General features: G+C 39.4%; 1 protein-coding gene across 1 annotated transcript in view; it reads left to right on the plus strand.

The window, feature by feature from the left end:
* The window catches only part of b4galt5 (UDP-Gal:betaGlcNAc beta 1,4- galactosyltransferase, polypeptide 5), a 44,711-nt gene that overhangs the window by 14,824 nt on the left and 10,120 nt on the right, over window positions 1–19,767 (plus strand). Inside the window, exons 2-3 of the mRNA XM_084429016.1 lie at window positions 16,719–16,826; window positions 18,091–18,204. Of these exons, the coding sequence (XP_084285142.1) occupies window positions 16,719–16,826; window positions 18,091–18,204 (222 nt within the window). The remainder of the gene's footprint in view (window positions 1–16,718; window positions 16,827–18,090; window positions 18,205–19,767) is intronic.

Genomic DNA, 19,767 nt, shown 5'->3' on the forward strand with positions numbered 1-19,767 from the left:
GACGGACTGACAATCTGTGCGTTCTGGAAAAGTCCAGAACGGCCGTCCAACCGAGGGCCGTCGGCAAAAAAAAAAAAAAAAAAAAAAAAGTCTAATAAAGCAATATGAAGGGGCACTAATATGATCAATATGCTACGTGTAAAAAACAACAACTGAGGAAGAAGAGTCGGCCTATAGCCACTGACAGAAAGTTAGTTTTATAAGGCCGCACTTTTAAATTGACTTACATTATATTTGAATAAGTTATCGTATAGCAGTGGTCTCCAACGTGGTGCCTGTGAGTTGACAGAGAGAGAAGACATTTCACACCAAAACATATGAATTAACTTTAGTAAAACAAACTTTTTTTGGCAGAAATATGCCTGTATTCATATTTAAAATGCTGTTATATTAATATAGTCATGTATAAATGTATTAAATGTAGGCCTAATGCAGTAATGTTTTGTTTAGAAGTTATGGCAGTTTATTTTTTATTTTTTTTATTTTTCACTTATATTTATACTAAATGTTTGGGCTACTGTTTTTGATAACATATACAATAGGTTTATAGAACATCAACAAAAAAATCAATAAATATTTTCACAATTTTTCCTAATTTTTCCAAAAAAAAATTACGCTTGTAAGTCTGAACCAGAATATCAAGATATTTTATTATTTCCCATATGATGGTGAAAAGTAAAAAAGCTTCACCATGTTATGTATAATAAATATTGGAGTAGGCCTATACCAAATAAAAATTCCTTCTAATTATTTTATCCCTTGAGGTAGCCCTCACACACAAAAAGGTTGGAGACCCCTGTATAGTAACTATATGTTTTATAATTACAAGTTTGTGTAATTTGGGGTTTCTGTAGCCACTGACATTTCATTATTTGTATTTTATGGCATTGTACATTTTGTGTTTTTATTTGAAGGCTGGGGCTTCATTAATAAACACAACCCCAATAATCATTATTGGTTTTGAGATGTTACTTGCTGTGAATACCTTGTCTGATAGGCTATTGTGGCATATAGTATCAGGACATCCTGACTAGTGTCTGTCGCACACGGCTAGGCGAATGGCCGGATGATGGGCCTATTTGGGAGAAAGTCCAGGGCTGTTTTTTAGCCCCAGTCCGTCCCTGCATTCAATCAATTAATTTTGTCTCGTCAATAAACTTTCATTTTTAACACTTGATGCAGAAATAGCTTTGCGTTTTCTTTGATGTTTCGCTCTTGACGTGTCTGCACAACACTATGGGTTATTTACACCGCAGACAGTGAGCGTTGAGGGGCGAGAGACTTATCACCCACAGCAGATGAGACGTTCGTCCTGTTATTACAGCAACAGGGACCTTTGTTGATACCGTCGTCATGGCAGCAGGTCTCGCAGGCTCACCGTGTCATAATAGAGCCGGTTTATTGAATCAGGTTTATTGTATCCATCTGAGAACATCCATCTGAGTCTCATCCTAAACTGCAAGGCATATGCCACTAGAAAAAAAGGACAGTGATTTTATTTTACATTTATTCTTTTTTATGTATTTTTTATTTTTATAAAAAAAAAAAAAAAAAATGTATCTTTTATTTTTTAAACAGGCCCAAAGTAGATCATATGTCACCGTTCTCTGGAAATATTTTAGCTTGTATGGTACTTGATAAAGTCTACAGTGTATGTTCAGATTTCTAATGTTAAGTGTTGATATGTAGTAAATGTGGGCGGTCATATGTTAATGAGCTCATGGATGTGACATCATCATCTTCTTTAAAATGAGCATGTTTGGCATCTAATGGTCTGGATAGACTGGGGGAAATTTGTGAACGTTAGGTCCAAAACATGCAAGTATGTCAAGCTGCTATTCTATAACAGGCATTATTCATAGCACATATGGTTTTGAAAAATAAATAGAGGTGGAAAAGATTTTGTCCTCCTGCATGCCTCAGTAAACCACTTAATGTACAAGCACACACACACACACACACACACACACTTGTGTTCATATGTTGGGAGTTCTCATTCACACATTCACACCCATTGTTTATATAGGACGATTGTAAATATTGCAAACCAGCTCCTGGGCCAGATCCAGATCCAGATCCTGACTGATGGAGACTCCATGCTCAATAATCTAGAAACAATGTGAATCAACACCACAACAAATGAAGCAGCAAACTTTGTGAAACACAAAATCGATGTCATTGTCAATACTTTTGGCCACGGCTTTTAAACAATAGAAATCTATGCAATGTCTCCATTTAGATAATTCATAAAGCTGTGTGTGTGTTTTCGGGTCGGTTTAGGGTTAGTGTAATGGGGGAGAATATGCAGTTTGTACGGCATAAAAACCATTGTGTCATTGGAGAGTCCCCATAAAGATAGTGAATCAGACGTGTGTGTGCTTGAGTGTGTGTATAAACCACATCAGCATACAGTATATAGTATTTTAAGTGTTAGTAAGAATGACTCCAGGTAACACTTCAGTTGTGTGTGTGAAGAGCTGGGTGTGTTGATGAGGCTTCCTGTGATTGTGTGGCTGAAATACAGACCCACCGCCTCTGTGACCTGACATTACACTGCAGCTAATCACTAATGTGCAAAGCATGAGCAATAGTAACAGTGAAGCTCGCCTCAGCACCACTAATCATGTGTGTGTGTGTGTGTGTGTGTGTGTGTGTGTGTGTGTGTGTGTGTGTGTGTGGTGCACGGGCGGGCTATACACTGATGTCTTATGAGTAAAGCATGACTGGCCTTCATGTGATGTGGTGCAGAATTCAGATCAGGTCATTGCTAGCATGTGTCTCTCTGTATAAATATATATATATTCATTGAAAACTGACAGAAAGGTTAGTTTATAATGTAACGAGAGATTTCTATTTCAAATAAATGCTGTTCTTTTCATCAAAGGATCCTGAAAAGTAAATGTATTTATGAATTTTCGACACTTATAATAATCATAAATGTTTCTTGAGCAGAGGATCGTGTGATAAACGCAGCCTTTAAAGCAATCTTAGCGACTCCAAACGTTTGAAGTTTAAGTGAGGCTTCTTGTTTTTCTTTTTTTTGTCAAGCAGTGCTTTTATTAATAAACCATCAGATCCATATTTACTCTGAACTGCATGTTTTTTAAGTGTTTTAATCAGCCCCCCCCCCCCCCCCCCCCCCTCCCTCCGCTCATGATCATGTGACCCCAGCTTACTGAAGTCACGAGCACTTCACGGGTGAGGTTGAGATGTTGGCAAACTGCTGACAGGGCATCATATGGTTCATGTCAGGATAAATCAATAAAGCTATAAATTATGTGCTGATATTATACTACACAAACAATTCCTCATAATGGCACACATGAATGTAATTATATCTCAAATATACGCAGTACACAAATGTTTGCCTTAGAAGCTTGAGGTCATCAGGATTCAGGATGCATGGAAACGAGATACAGGAATCGGAATCACTCAGGGGTTTATGGAGATGTTTATTAGTTCAGTGCTTTAGACTGGTATTAATGAAAAGCCCATTGATGCTCTTATTGGTCATAATATGTTATGCTAAAAGCGTAGTGTGCTGTTGTTCTCTGAGAAGAAGAAAACGCAATGATCATCATCTAATCGTTTCATTGGAAAGAAAAGTCACAGATAAGATCTTTTTAAATATATATATTGTTTATAGAGGCTTCTCTTACTGCATAGTTCAAGAGATATATTTTTTATAAAAGATATAAACCACCATTAGTGGATGAAATCTCCACATTAATGTATCATCAAAATTGGGTTAGGGTTAGGGTTAGGGTTAGGGTTAGGGCTATTGTAAGATGGATGGATGAGGGCCTGAATGCTGATTGGTCAGCTATGCTAAAACACGACGTATAGTAACATCCGTGAAGTGAAACTGACCAAACACTGAGCTGAGTCTACATGAGCTGAGTCTACATGAGCTGAGTCTACATAAGCTGAGTCTACATAAGCTGAGTCTACATGAGCTGAGTCTGCATGCCAGGAACTCAATCTTCTAGAGGAAGGAGAAGTTCATCAATTTACACAATAAAAAAGATTTTAATGAAAATTTGTGTTTTTCTTAGTAGTTGTCCAGAAAGTAGTTAAAGTTAAAGGTGGGAAGAGATGAAGCTAGAATAAAAAAAATAAAAAAATTAGTACAATCAACTTGGATGTTTAAGTCATTTCAACTTAAATGACATTAAACTGAGTTAAAAAATGAGTTGAATCTTGTATAACTTATTTGTTTTGAAAATTGCTTAACTTATCTCGATGAGTCAATGCAATGTAAAAACATATGTTGTCGTAACTTATTGATCACATAATTTTTTTTACAGTGTATTGAAAGCATGAGGTCGAGAGCGTCACGAGACGAGACACGGTGTTAAACTACCTCATGTCTCAAAGCTCATAACATTACAATAATAATGATCGTGAACAACTTCCAGAGCTCTGGTTGCACCACCTGACTGCTGCAGATTCGTTTCAGCGTTGATAGTGTTGACATTGAAATGCTTACTCTGAGAACGTCACGGGCTGCCATCTCTTCATTACGGTTATGACATGAACTCGTCGTTTCGGTTCAGTGAACAAGTGCGCAGAGGGATGGAAACACACATGTTGACAGGATTCGGACCCAGTGCAATGATTGGACGAACACATATAGAAGATATATGTACATTTTTAAATATCGAGACCACTTCTCTTATTGATTGCTGTCAGGATGTGAAGAGAGTTCCAACCAGGATAACACAAGTGTGTATAAACATCGGCTGCTCTACCTTTAAGCAGTTGGTGTGTTAGTGTTCAGTTTATGTGAATGGCTCTTGGCTCGCGGAGGAAAACAGTGTCCCACTTGCGTCTGGTTTGTGTCCTCCTCGGAGCACCACAGCTCATTCACAGGCCGCTCTGGGAATGCTGAGCTCTCCGGCTTCACTTTATTCTCACTTTTGCTCAACACATTACCAATATATTTTGCCATTACAGGCTACTTTACAATACACAATGTTCTTTGTATAGCTTTTTTCACAATATACTCAGTGTTTCAAAGCAGCTTTTCAGAAAATCATGATGTTAATCTTTATAATATCTTCATGTTGCATTTTGCATATTATATAATAATATAGTTCACATTTTGCGCTGATAAACAGTCAAGCATTTGAGATTTGCTTTATAGTATATATCGCTTTATGTGTGTTTGCGAAAAGTTGGATATAGCCTACTTATAGTATTAATGTGTTGATATATCGTGACAATATCATGTCGCTACAATGGGATTAACTGATTAACGATTAGATTCGCAAATGAATCTCTATAGTAATTGTCTGAAATAGCGGTAACACTTTAGAATAAGGTTCCTTCGTTAATGAATAACTTCAAAGGAACAAATGAGTAACACAATATTAAGATTGTGTTAATGTAGTGCTAGACATTTGTCCTGCATTAGTTATTGATTAGTTTTGCATGAATTATGAAACTTTTTCAGTAGTTCTCTGGGAAGCATTAAAAAAATAGTAGTTATTGATTAGTTAATAGTGAACTAACACTTTCATCTGTGTGCTATTACTTACTAATTCGTTAATCAGAGTTTCTTGTTAGTTAATATTAGTTACTAGATTGTTAATATTTTGTTACTAATTTGTTCCTGTGTAGTTATTAATTAACGAAGGAACCTTATTCTAAAGTGTTACCGAAATAGCTTGTGATTTGACTTTATCGTTAGCAGTGGTTTCTCACACTGAAATAGCGTCGCCGTCGTTTAAAAAACTGAAAACAAAACTAGCAAATGTCGTCTATCCATCGTCAGTAATAAGCAGCTCTTCATTGCACATGTTGCCTTCTGATCTTTGCCCACGGCGTGGATATACTGACAGACTGAAACGCTCCTGGTTTAGAACGAGCACAGCTAATACATGACTTGTGGACACTAGCAAACACAGACAACTGGCAGAACCGGTCGACTAGTCTACGCAATAACTTGCTTTACAAAAATCAAGGATATATTGTGAATATACTTTGTTGTCTAGTAGCTGTGACTATATTCACAGTATAACCATAGCTGCCAACTTTTGAGTTTAGCTTGGAGTGAGATTTATGGAGGGGAGGGGGGTGGGGGGGTACAATTACATGGTACAATATTTTTTTTTTTATTGCTTGACACAAATTTCACGATTTCAATTAAATTAAATTCTTGTGATTTGATTTAATATTGACTCATTTGGATAAATATTAGGTACACAAGATAGGCGTTAATTTTTCTCAAGAAAAAAAAACAACAACAAAAAAACTCACCTAATGCTGTAAACATACAGACAGCCCTATCAGCTGGTAGTATCATTTAACGTAAAAAATAACTCAAATTAAATATAATGCGTTTTTTTTTTTTTTTTTTTTTTTACTTTAGTCAAATAAAAAATGGCAAGTAAAAATATAATAAATACGTAATATAGTACACATATCTAGCAAAATACTCTTTTTTTCTAGCCAACTAATGTGCTATAGCCCATAGCATCGCACTATGATAAGCCTGCCAAGACAAGGGCGTACATCCTCCTCAATCTCGCAGGGCCGGAAGCCATTGAACGGGAGCGTTCATTTGTTTATGCAGCGGAGGTGCGTGCACCAGGAAAGGACGGCGCGATCTTGACTCCTGCGGAATCCAGAGAAGATCCGGAGTGCCTGAAGAGGAAATTTCGTGAAATATGCAACCCACAGCCAAATAAAACAATGGAGAGGCACAAGTTTCACTCCAGAAATCAGAAACAAGGTGAGACTATTGAGGCTTTCATCAGTGATCTCAGGATTAGAGCTAAAAGTTGTCATTTTGGAGAATTGACAGACGAGCTGATCTGTGATCGGAGTGTGGAATCAACAATGAAAGCTTAAGGAAAGTACTGTTAAGAGACGGCGATTTAACTCTGATCAAAGCAATCTCAATTTGTCGTATACATGAAATGACAGAGGAGAATAACAAAACGTTGGCTATTCCTCAGACTGCAACTAAGGTGGATGCAATACAGCCATTTTCCAGCAGGTGGCGCCAACACACAAAACATAAACAAAGAACAGAACAACATGATTCACCAACCATAACCAATTGCAAAAATTGTGGCAATAATCATGCAGCAAAGAAAGAGAAATGCCCAGCTTTCGGACAACAATGTCATACCTGCAAGAAAATGAATCATTACAAGAAATGCACGTAGTCAGTTCGGCCAGAAGAAATTTAACCACAGGAAAGCGGTGCATGAACACGAAGTAGACAATCCCCCTGACCATGATGACACTTTTTATGTTGATGGCATTGAATTTGACAAGTGTGTTAACGTTGTTAACCTCTACATGCCAGTGTTGGAGGAGGGATTTGTCACTGTACACATAAACAAAACTCCAATTGAGATGAAAGTTGACACTGGGGCAAAATGTAATGTAATGTCACAAAAGACTTTCGAACAAATTGCCAACAACGAACGGCCAGTGAAGCAATCAAAGACACCTAACCTTGTAGCTTATGGTGGAGGTAAAATTTAAACGAAAGGCTTGGTCTCATTGCAGTGTGGCTTAAATGTGCAAAATCACTCACTTTCATTCTTCTTGGTGGATCAAGATGTCCAACTGCTATTAGGATTTCGTGCATGCCTCGACATGGCGATCGTTACAATCAGCCCGGATGTGCATCATGTTAGTATGGAGGGCAGCACCTGAGACATTCTAACAGAGTACAAAGACTTATTTACTGACAAGCCCGGAGAACTTCCAATTACTTATTCTATGACAGTGGATCCCAGCGTGCAGCCAGTAGTGCGCCCCGCTCATCGCACAATGCAAAGCCGTGTCAAAGCGGAGCTGGACCGCATGCAGAGCCTTGGCGTCATAACGGCAGTCTCAGAGCCGACGGATTGGGTTTCCTCCAAGGTGGTTACACACAAAAAGGACAGGCAAGAAATCAGGCTGTGTATTAACCCAAAAGATCTTAACATGGCTTTAAAAAGACCCCATCACCCTATGCGCAGCGTAGAGGAAGTAGCGTCCCAGATGTCAGGAGCAACCGTATTTTCGGTGCTAGATGCAAAGAACTCTTTCTGGCAGGTTCGCCTCGACCACAAGTCCTCCATGATGACCACATTCAGCACTCCATTTGGGCACTATATTCTTCGTATGCCCTTCGGCATAAACTCCGCAAGCGAGGTGTTCCAGCGCTCAATGGAGCAGTTGTTTTCAGGGTACCCCTGTGCAATTATTGTTGACGACATCATCATCGGAGGTCGCAACCCTGCTGAACATGACATCAATCTGAAAAGGGCGTTGAACAGAGCACGTGAGATCAAGCTCAAACCCTGTCAAATGCAAATTTCGACTGGACCAAGCCAGCTATGCGGGCCATATCTTTACGAGTGAAGGCCTAAAAGCAGATCCTTCCAAAACAAAAGCAATCTCTGAGATGTCAGCCCCGAAGGATGTCCCTGCATTACAGCGTTTCCTCGGAATGGCAAATTATCTGGGGAAATTTATCCCGAACTTCAGCGACATTGCTGCGCCACTCAGAAAGCTGACACACAAAGAGACAGCATGGTGCTGGTACCAGCAACACCAACAAGCATTTGACACCCTCAAGTCGTGTTTGTCCACTCCACCTGTCTTATCATACTATGACGTAAAGAAGCCAGTTACGTTAACCTGCGATGCCTCATGCTTCGGGCTTGGTGCTGCATGCATGCAGGAGGGCAAACCAGCTGCGTATGCATCTCGCACACTCACAGACACAGAGGCACGGTATGCGCAGATCGAAAAGGAGCTGCTAGCCGTCGTATTTGCCTGCACTAAGTTCAGGGACTATGCGTATGGGAAACCTACACTCGTTGAGACGGACCACCAGCCCCTGGTAACTATTCTGAAGAAACCAATCCACACAGCTCCTGCACGACTACAGAGGATGATGCTCAGGTTACAGTGCTATGACATCACTCTGGTGTACAAGAAGGGTAAGTTCATGTACCTTGCAGACGCCCTATCTCGAGCTCCAAACACAGAAGACCTTCCAGACACTGAAAACGACACATTTGAGGTCATGTCTATCAATTACATTTCCACTGCTAGACTGGAGGAACTTAGAAAGCATACGGCAGAGGATGAGGTGTTACAGGATCTCAGCACTGTGATTCAACGAGGTTGGCCAATTAAAGAATCAGAATCAGAATCAGAATCAGAAAGAGCTTTATTGCCAAGTGTGCTTGCACCCACAAGGAATTTTTCTTGGTACTGAAGCTTCCAGTGCACATATACAAATACAAATACAACAAGAACATAGTAATACAAATTCTAAGAATGAAAATATATAAAAAATAAATAAAAATAGTATAAAAGTAAAAAAGTAGGGTCACAGTTGGGTTTAGTCTGAATAAACATTTACAGATTATGAACATATTTACAGTATTTTGAGTAGTATGAATAATATAAATATCACCTGAATTAGAGAATATTACACTAGACAGTGGGAGTCTAGCGCATGTTACAGATTATAAACATATTTACAGTATTTTGAGTAGTATGAATAATATAGATATAAATATCACCTGAGTTTATTGCACTAGACAGTGGGAGTATTGCACTTACAGGCATATGCTTTGGGGGGCATGTTAAGTGTTCAGAAGGGAAATGGCCTGTGGAAAGAAACTGTTCCTGTGCCTGGAAGTTCTTGTGGCCAGTGATCTGTGTCGCCGTCCTGACGGTAACAGTTCAAACAGGGGGTGTCCAGGGTGAGTGGAGTCTGTGATGATTTTACCTGCTCTCTTCCTCACTCTGGAAGAGTACAGGTCCTGGAGGGTTGGCAGGGGGGCACCAATAATCCTCTCTGCAGTCCGGACTGTCCGTTGTAGTCTCCTGATGTCCGATTTGGTAGCTGAACCAAACCAGACAGTGATGGAAGTGCTTAAGACAGACTCAATGACGGCTGAGTAGAACTGGATCAGCAGCTCCTGTGGCAGATTGAACTTCTTCAGCTGGCGAAGGAAGTACAGTCTCTGCTGGGCCTTTTTCACGATGGAGTCAATGTGATTTGCCCACTTCAGGTCCTGGGAGATGGTAGAGCCCAGGAACCTGAATGACTCCACTGCTTCCACAGTGCTGTTCATGATGGTGAGAGGGGGGAGTGCTGGGGTGTTTCTCCTGAAGTCCACGATCATCTCCACTGTTTTGAGCGTGTTCAGCTCAAGGTTGTTATAACTGCACCAGACAGCCAGCTGTTCAACCCCCAGTCTGTAAGCAGACTCGTCACCATTTTGGATGAGACCGATGACAGTGGTGTCGTCTGCAAATTTCAGGAGAGCATAGCGTGTGGCCCACTCTGCGTCCATACTTTCCCTACCGAGATGAGCTGGCTGTGGAAAATGGAATAGTAATGAAAGGCCACAAAACAGTCATTCCTCGCTCATTGCAAAGGCCACAGAGGCCACCCTGGGCTAGACGCTACCAAGCACAGAGCAAGAGGTATCATTTTCTGGCCAACGATGATGGCTGACATCACAGCGGAAGTCCTCTCATGCCCAGTCTGCAACAGCACAAAGCCACACCAACAAAAAGAACCACTAAGACCATACCCAGTTCCAGACCTGCCTTGGTCTACTGTGGCAACAGATATGTTCGAGTGGCATGGACAAAATGATCTGGTGCTTGTGGACTCGGGTTGGTATGAGATCGACCTTCTTCGTAACATAACGTCGTCAGCTGTAATCATGAAACTAAAGAGGCATTTCTCAGTGCACGGCACACCTCATACACTCATTTCTGATAATGCTAGACAGTACACTTGTCAGCAATTCAGAGACTTCGCCAAACAGTGGGACTTCATTCATGTCACCAGTAGTCCAGAGTTCCCACAGTCGAATGGCCTGGCAGAAAGAGCGGTTCGCAGCGCAAAACAGCTGATGGAGAAATCCCACAGAGATGGCACGGATGTGTTCCTTAACCTCCTGAATCTGAGAGACATTCCCCGTGACTCGACGTTGGGTTCCCCTGCACAACGCCTGTTGTCACGACAGACACGGTCAGCCATTCCTGTTAATTCTAGACTGTTGGAACCAGACCCAAAACATACCCAGCAAGTCACTGCACAGCTTCTTACTAAGAGGATGACCCAAAAGCGATACTTCGATACATCAAGTCATCCACTGCGGCCATTGGTAGAATGACAAGTTGTCAGAATGCAAACGCCGAAAGGATATGAGCGCCTTGGCATGGTAAAAGAGGTGAATAAGGAGCCTCGCTCATACACCATTCAATGCAATGGGAGAACATACAGGAGGAACCGACGCCATATCCTTCCTGTTGCAGAGCCCCCTCCATCACAGCTCACCCCAGAGAACGTAGACTCTCAAAGCACCACTACACATACAGAGGACTTTGCTCCCCATACACCACACTCACCACAAATACACCTTCCACAACCAGAATCCACACCTACTGACTTGACAAAGCACACAGTACAGTCTCCCACTAAGGTCAGTAATGTACCTTATAAAACACGTTCAGGTCGTATTTGCAAGCCGAATCCAAGGTACCAACAATGAGTTGCAGCAATGGGAGATTCAGTGGCACTCTGGTTCTTATTCTGAATGCCGGATAAATACGTTTATTATGGTAATTTCCATATTGTTAGCATCATTCTTTATGATGTGTTTTCTTCATGCATATAGAGATCATCTTGTGATTTGCATCTGTTATTGTTCAGTTGTTCACTGCAATGGACACATTGTTATAATGGAAGTCATTCATGTTCTTGGTTGTTGATCAAGTTAATGTCATACCCCAGTATTGATCGTTGTTAAGTATAGCCCCTTTCACACAGCGCTTTGAACCCGGGAAATTGCCGGCAAATTGCCAGAGCGCCTTCTGTGTGAACGCAAACACGACCCGGGATTGATGCCGGCATCGATGCCGTGTTGGGGACCTAGTAACATTGCCGTGTTCAGTCCCGGAACGCGCGCTGTGTGAACAAAAGCCGTAATAATGCCGTGTCGTAGTGATGACGCTGAAGCTGGGATCGTTCGCCAGCTGTGAAACGGTACGTAATGCGCAAGTTTATGATCGAATCAGAGAAAAAAATGCACAAGCGTTTTCGCAGCTCATAAGCAAACTTAAGACACTGCTGAGACATTAACGTCACATCGATGTCACGTGTCTTTACGGGATTTTTACGGGTTGTGTGTGAACGCACTCTCTGATTCCGGAAAATCACTGGCAGTGTGAATGAACCAAAATCAAACGAACCCGGGTCAAATCCCGTGTCTTTTTATCCATGTATTTTCCGGAATCTCTGTGTGAAAGGGGCTTATGTTTACTCTCTTTCTATGATTGATAGTTTCATCTAAAGGAAGGGGATGTAGATCATTGTGATAAATGATCTGTACAGAAGTACAATAATTTGTATATTTTAACATGTTACTTTAAAAGTGTTGGGCTCTTTAAGAATGTCCTTCCCCCTCAGTGCGCATATGCACTAAGAATATACACGTGAGTTGTTCAAATACTGGATGGGTCAATATCACTATAAAGTGCCTTTGGTGTCCTCATAAGAATCGCTCAGTCATCATGAACATAATGCAAAATAATGAAATTCTGAGGTTTTATTATAAATGGCCAAACACTTACACACATACAAGTACAATGATACATCTCTTGAAATGTGTTTTTCTGATTTTATACCATTTTCTTTGATTGGATGTATGTGATTTTGGCATGTCAAAAAAAGTGTAAAAAGTGGTTAAATTACATAAAATTATCATACTTTTTTAATGTACTTATTGCCCTCAGCAAGTTATTTAATAAAACAAGTAATTTTGATTATTTATATTTTATTTTCATAATAATATTAAGCAGTTTGCATGTGTCCCTGAAATTGCTGTCCACCCTGTCATTATGGGGTAAACACCCCTTTAAGAAACCAACTGATGTACTTAGTGACATCCCCTCCCCCATTTGGTCTTTCTTCAGTGGAGGTTAAAAACATCTGCAACACACACAGAAAGTATCTACACTTATATTTCCTAATTTTCATCATATTGTGTTTGTAGTTGCGTGTTGTCAAGCTTAACATGTCCACCCTGTCATTGTGAAATATTAATTAATATAAAAACTTTTCAGAAATTCTAAATATACATTTTAAACAGTGCGCAGTCAGCTTCAACAGTGAATCACTTTGCTAACTGCCGCACACCATGTGCTCATTAAATACTAACTTTAGCCAAAAAATGTCCACCCTGTCACATGACAGGGTGGACATGGTTCATGACAGGACATGGTGGACATTTGCAACTCCTGAAAATCAGCCTGAGCCAGGCCCCTCCTTCTACTATATTGGTTAAGAGTTTCTTGAAGGTCCTGTTGTTTTTAAAATGTTCCCCCGTTCTAGTTCACCCATTAAAGCATTTGTCCACCCTGTCATCTTTCTTTCACCCTGTCATGGCAACTTTTATGATGAAAATAAACTAATTATTTTAACAAGTTAACAAAACCTTGTGTGTGATTTCTTAATAAACAAATGAGGGCCAGTTAGTATTGTTTTAAAGTTTGAATAAATATCTTTGTTGTTAGATTTTATTTAGAATAGAACTATCGCATATTTTATTGGGCAATAAATATTTAAGCCGTAACTTCATTATTATCAAAATACTTTTACCATTAACTAAAATGTTTTGTTGGGAAAGGGACACATTTTATAATCACTATGCAATGAAAATGTATTTATTCTACTATGAGTTTGTCCATGACAGGGTGGACATATTTTATGGTTTGCTCGTATATTGTCAGCTTGCAGTTCATTTATAAAAAGTGCTGGAGCTTGACCAATATGCATTTCTAACAGCCTAATGTCTCCTTAATACAACACATATGAAGTTAAATGGAAAATCTCCGATTTTTTTGTGGAAATTGTGAAGTCTCAAAGGCACTTTATGGTGATTTTGACCCGGATATGTGGTGTTGGCAACTAGAGCTCTGTTAATAAAAATCATTGCGTTCATATATGGCTGTCGCTAAGTGATTCCTGGGACGTACAACAGTCTTCCGTGTCCTCTTTGCTTTGCAATTTGTCTGTGCGTGAGAAAATGGATGCGTGGCGTGAGAGCGTGTGAAAGTGTCAATCGCGTGAGTCTCACGCTGAATGTGAGTGTTGGCAACTCTGCCACAGCCTCTTGTAACATTATTGATGAATAAGGTACTTTCAATACCATAATTCCTGATGGTTTGAGGATACATCCAATGTATGCTGTAAAAACTGTTTTCACAAAGTTGTACATAAAAGATTTCAGTCTTTCACGTGCGTGCGTGTGTGTGTGTGTGTGTCCGAGTTTGAGTGTGTTTGAACAGAATGTTAAAGCTGTTGTAGCATGTGTGTATGTAAAAAAATATAATTTTAAACAGAGATGAGCTCTGTAAAAAAAATGTTTTACTATTGTTTACTGCAAATAAACTAAACTTAAAGGTATAGTGGAGGATTTTTCCGAATTTTAGAAAAGAACCGCCCTCTCCACTTGCACATGCGCAACACTCTACCTGCTCCCGAGAGGGAACGCCTATTAAACGTGTGCGAGAGAGCATGCACGAGCCCAGTTCTCCTCATGCATGCTCTGTTTACAATTTGCTGTCGGCATCGCTCATACATGCTTACTTGCAAGCACGTATACGACGGCCTTACGTAACATATCACCAGAATGATTGACAATTAGGAGGACCAATAGTCTTGATGATCCACCCGGAAAAAGAAAATCCTCCACTATACCTTTAATTTACTGTGTTTATGTCCAGTGTATTTCAAATTGACAAAATTAAATTATCTCCGATTTTGGAAGCTAAGTAAAATAAAATAAAAATGCACACTATGAGTTGAGTTCTTGTACAGTGCAGTATTAACCACATACTGTCCCGCTGACTCCTCCAGAGCTTCTGCACGAGATCTCACTGGAATGAGGGTTGTGGCCGTGTTCAGTGTTTCAGGGAGAGACTGCAGTTGTAAATGTAGAGATACACACACTCACTCAGAGTGTGAGCATGAAGCTGTGTTCTGGGTTATCTGAGGGACACTCATTTCTGCACATAAAGAGCGATTGTTTTCTGCTTTATCTGTGCGGCCTTGTGACTGCACAGGACACACACACACACACTCAAACTCGTGAAGGACGGAGTCCAGCATTAAATGATGGCACACCACATTTGATCTTGCTGATACAAAAATCAAACATTAATGCCGGAAAAAAAGGTTTGAATGAATGAAAGAGTTGAACGTGTGAGACTGCGTTCACAGCAACACACCCCGCCTGTGGGTTTCTCACCCAACAACAACACCACTATGCAAATAGATTTGTTAAAAGTGTTGCACTTTGCATACAATATGTGTACATTATTTGATATATTTACACTGTAGTAAAAAAAAGATATATTTTTTGGCTCTTTATTGTAGCCAATCATTGCATTCGCTCCTTTCTCGCCTGCTGAAAAGACCAACACAGAACGGCATGCTGGGATTTTCAGCGGGTTAACACCACGCAGTCGCCATTGAGTGATGTGGACTGGGCCGTGAGGGATATAATGGAGGGGGATGAAGAAACACCTGCAATATTTCTTAATCAATTGACTGGTTTTCATTAAATTAAATTAAATTAAATTAAATTAAATTAAATTAAATTAAATTAAATTAAATTAAATTAAATTAAATTAAATTAATAATAGCACTGTGTCACCCTCATGTCATTCATGTCACACATATATATATATATATATATATATATATTTTTTTTTTTTTTTCATGGAACAAATTATTTTATTTTATTTTCAATACAGTGAAATGTAATAATGAGGCTCGAGCTTGAAAAATGACACACACAAAAATAAACATACTATAAAAGTAGTCCATAGCTTGTGTGCTTCGTCCTGTGAAAGCATGTGAGCGAGATATTCACTATTCTCTTCTCCTCGGCCACAATGTGCATACTTAAGTAGTGTATGGGAAGAATTTAAATTTATAATGAATAACTTTTCCTATCACATGGCTTGAGAACACTTGAATATATCACACAAGTGTTGTGTATTACTGTCACACACTGGAAGAGCCCACGTCACCATTCACTTTCATTACATAGAAAAGAGCAGCATGAACATCCTTCCTAACATCTCCTTTTCAAGTCAACAAGTCAAGTCATCTTCATTTATATAGTGCTTTCAACAAGATTGTTTCAAAGCTGCTTTACAGTGATAATAGGAAATTACAGTAACAGAGGTTGTTTTGGCTTTACAGCAGCTCTATAATAAAGTTATTGTCCAGCTAAAGTTAGATTGATTCACTTCCGTTGCAAAGATCATTAGTTATTAACTTAGGGGCCGCTAACACGACACCAAAACAGAAAACGTTGAATGCGTTCTGGACGTTCATTTGCTCGACGACAGTGTTCGGTGGCTCCAGAACGCAGACTTTGAAGTAGGTTCCAAGACACACGTTAAAAACGTTATCATCTCCGTGACATTTCATTAAATATTCCTATAAGTAGGAAATGTTCTTCTCTCTTGCTGTTCTTTTTGAAGATGAACTCGTGTTTATGGCCCAAATGTTATACATGTCTCACAGCAGCTGCAGACTGATGGCCATAATCATAATAATGTGTTGTGCCAGTACAGTATGTACAGTATACAGTTATTCTAGTGGTATAACTCTCTCTCTCTCTCTCTCTCTCTCTCTCTCTCTCTCTCTCTCTCTCCATCAGTTAATGAATACCTGTTCATGGCTCAGGCCCGGGGAATCCAGATCAGGAAAATGGGAGCTCAGGTGATTGAGCAGATGGTCCGCAGTGCCTACAGCGTCAACGGCACAGGTACAAACACTCCTGATGTGTTCTCACCATCATCTTAAACAACAGAGAGCACACCATCGTGGCATATCCTCACCAGATAAACGTGTTATGAGATCCTTCTGAGACCCCAAAAATTTAACAAAAAAATAACACTGTTCCTTCATTAATGAATAACTACACAGGGACAAATGAGTAACACAGTGTTAACATTCTAATAACTATTAATTAACTAACAAGAAACTCTGATGAATGAATTAGTAACTAATAGCGCTCAGTTGAATGTGGAAGTTCACTATTTGCTAATCAATAACTACTGTTTTTTTCATACTTCACTGAAGACTTCTATATACAGGTTCATTATTAATATTAACAATGCATCATGTATAATATAAGGTTATTGTAACTCATTAGTCAAGTGTTAATACATCCTTCTAAAGGAACTACTAGTTATCTGGATCAGTATCTAAAGTGAAGATCATGGGAACACACTAGTAATGACTAGTGTTTCCAAATCCATCTGAAGGAATTACTATTCAAGATCTTACAAAAATCTCAAAAGCGTACAATGACTTCAGTCAATATTAGTTATCAGGTTTTTCACTTTATAATACTGATCCAAATTATTAGTAGTTCCTTTAGAAGGTTACCTTTTATTATAAATTGTGCATTATTAATATTATGAACCTGTATATAGTCTTCAGTGAAGTATGAAAAATAGTAGTTATTGATTAGCTAATAGTGAACTAACACATAGACTGAGCGCTATTACTTACTGTGTTAATCAGAGTTTCTTGTTAGTTAATAGTAGTTACTAGAATGTTACTAGTGCGTTACTCATTTGTGCCTGTGTAGTTATTCATTAATGAAGGAACAGTATTATAAAGTGTTACCAAAAAAGTTTTCCAATCCCATGCTCTGTAGAAAGAGACTTTAGCCAGTCATATGTTTCATTCATAAAACAAGGCAGCTTTTAAGCCAGTGTACCCGTACTTAACAAAGTACTTTGCGACATTGATTTGATGAAATTGTTCAATAAGATGTATGTAAAAGATGTAAGATGAGCTTTAGGACTCGACTGATCCACCTCCCAGAAAGCTTTCCACGGATTCGACTCCTCAGAGGCTCAGCGTGTTGAATAGGGAGACATCTAAAACATTGTGGGATGTGGATCCCGACTCGAGGGCTGGAGTTGAGAAACACTGCGTCAGGATACGGCAGGCTTTAGGGAAGACAGTGCTGGAGATGTTTGTGATGTACATGACTGTTTGATTCTCTCATTCTCTAGACTACACGTATGAGTTTAACTTCAACGAGACAGAAGATCCCTCCACTCCTTTCCTCCCGCTGGGCTTCACGTACAAGCCGGATCACGTCTGCCCGGAGAAACTGCCCTCCATGAGTAAGTGCACAGACTCACGGACAGCTGGTTTACTAACCGCTTTACAAAACACCTTTTTGGTGTTAAAAAAAACTACTGTCGGGATTCACTAAAGACGCGCAGTGAAAAGTTAGCGCTGAAAAGGCGTGGACAAGGTTATTTTTGTGGCTGAACTGCATATTCATCTGTAGGAGTTTCCTTTTCATGCAAAAAATATGTGAGGAGAGTATTTCAATGAATCCTGCAAGGTGATTCACTAAGGTTTGCGCTCGTCAATTTACTGGCATTTGCTCCATTATTTACAGAAGCTAATCTGCACTGCTGTTGGTGGATTGTGTTGGTCATTATGGAAATGATGTTTACCCTTAACGCCTGAATTTATATAGCTGTATATAAAAAAATAAATTATGTGTGTTTTTGCCTTTAAGTGGATGGTAAATAATGTTGATATTATCAATTTCACTTTTGCACACCAAATAAATAGAATTTTTGGTATGTTGCAAATTTGCAACAACGGGCATTTAGGGTAATGTTTTTTACAAAATGGTAACATTAATAAAACACATTTTCCCATCTCAGGTATGTAGATTTTATTCATGGCACAAAGTTGTTAGAACTTATAAACTTTAATTGACAAATTAATGAATCTTGACAACAGCAAGAAACAAAACACTCTCCTACTCCCTAACATTGACAGTAGTTTTTATACATTCCATGTTACACTCTGTTTAACTCTTTCCTTGTTTCTCCAGTGCATACATTATATATTCTTATAGTGTTATATCCTAACATGCCATTTTTTTGTAAAAAAAATATATATATTTGGCCTGAAACCATCTAAATATAGCATTATTATAATATGTAGCCATTAGCCAAATCCAGCCGTTATGGACCAATGTCGCAAATTTGCTACAAACAGAAATCTACAAAGTACGTAAAAAATATTCGTCACATGAAGTCTATATGAATAACATAGCTATAGAAGCAATCAATAAGCTAGTACATATTTTTATCTTAGCACAACTTTTTTTCATTTTGGGCAATTTCTCCACATTTGCGCCCTTGATATGCGGATTTTGCAAACCAAATATTAGCTTCGGTGAACCGGATGTAGTTTCCACTCCGACCGCTCCTACGAGAAACCAGTGCGTGCAAAATGTTCCTAGGTATGTATCGAATGTGCACAAACAGGCATTGGGGGAAAACACACGCTATCTCGCCTGCAGTCTGAATGGAAGGGGTTTGTTGCAAATTTGCGACAGTAGGCGTTAAGGGGTTAATGTGTCCTGGCCATTCATTTGCATGACGACAGCGTTTGGTGGCTCCAGAACGTGGTGCAAGTTTTGAAACATTTTGAAAAACGTTATAATATCCGTGTAAAATTCAAAACCGCGAATCTGTGAAAACGGTGATGGCGTGCACATGCATATTATGTGTTCAGTCTATAGACCAGGCGTTCTCAACCCTGGTCCTCGAGGGCCACTTTCCTGCAGAGTTTAGCTCCAACCTTGATCAAGCTCACCTGTCTGTAGCTCTCTCGTAATCCTGAAGAGCTTAATTAGCTGGTTCAGGTGTGTTTGATTA

The sequence above is a fragment of the Rutilus rutilus genome, assembly GCF_951802725.1.
Source record: "Rutilus rutilus genome assembly, chromosome: 13".
Lineage (NCBI taxonomy): Eukaryota > Metazoa > Chordata > Actinopteri > Cypriniformes > Leuciscidae > Rutilus > Rutilus rutilus.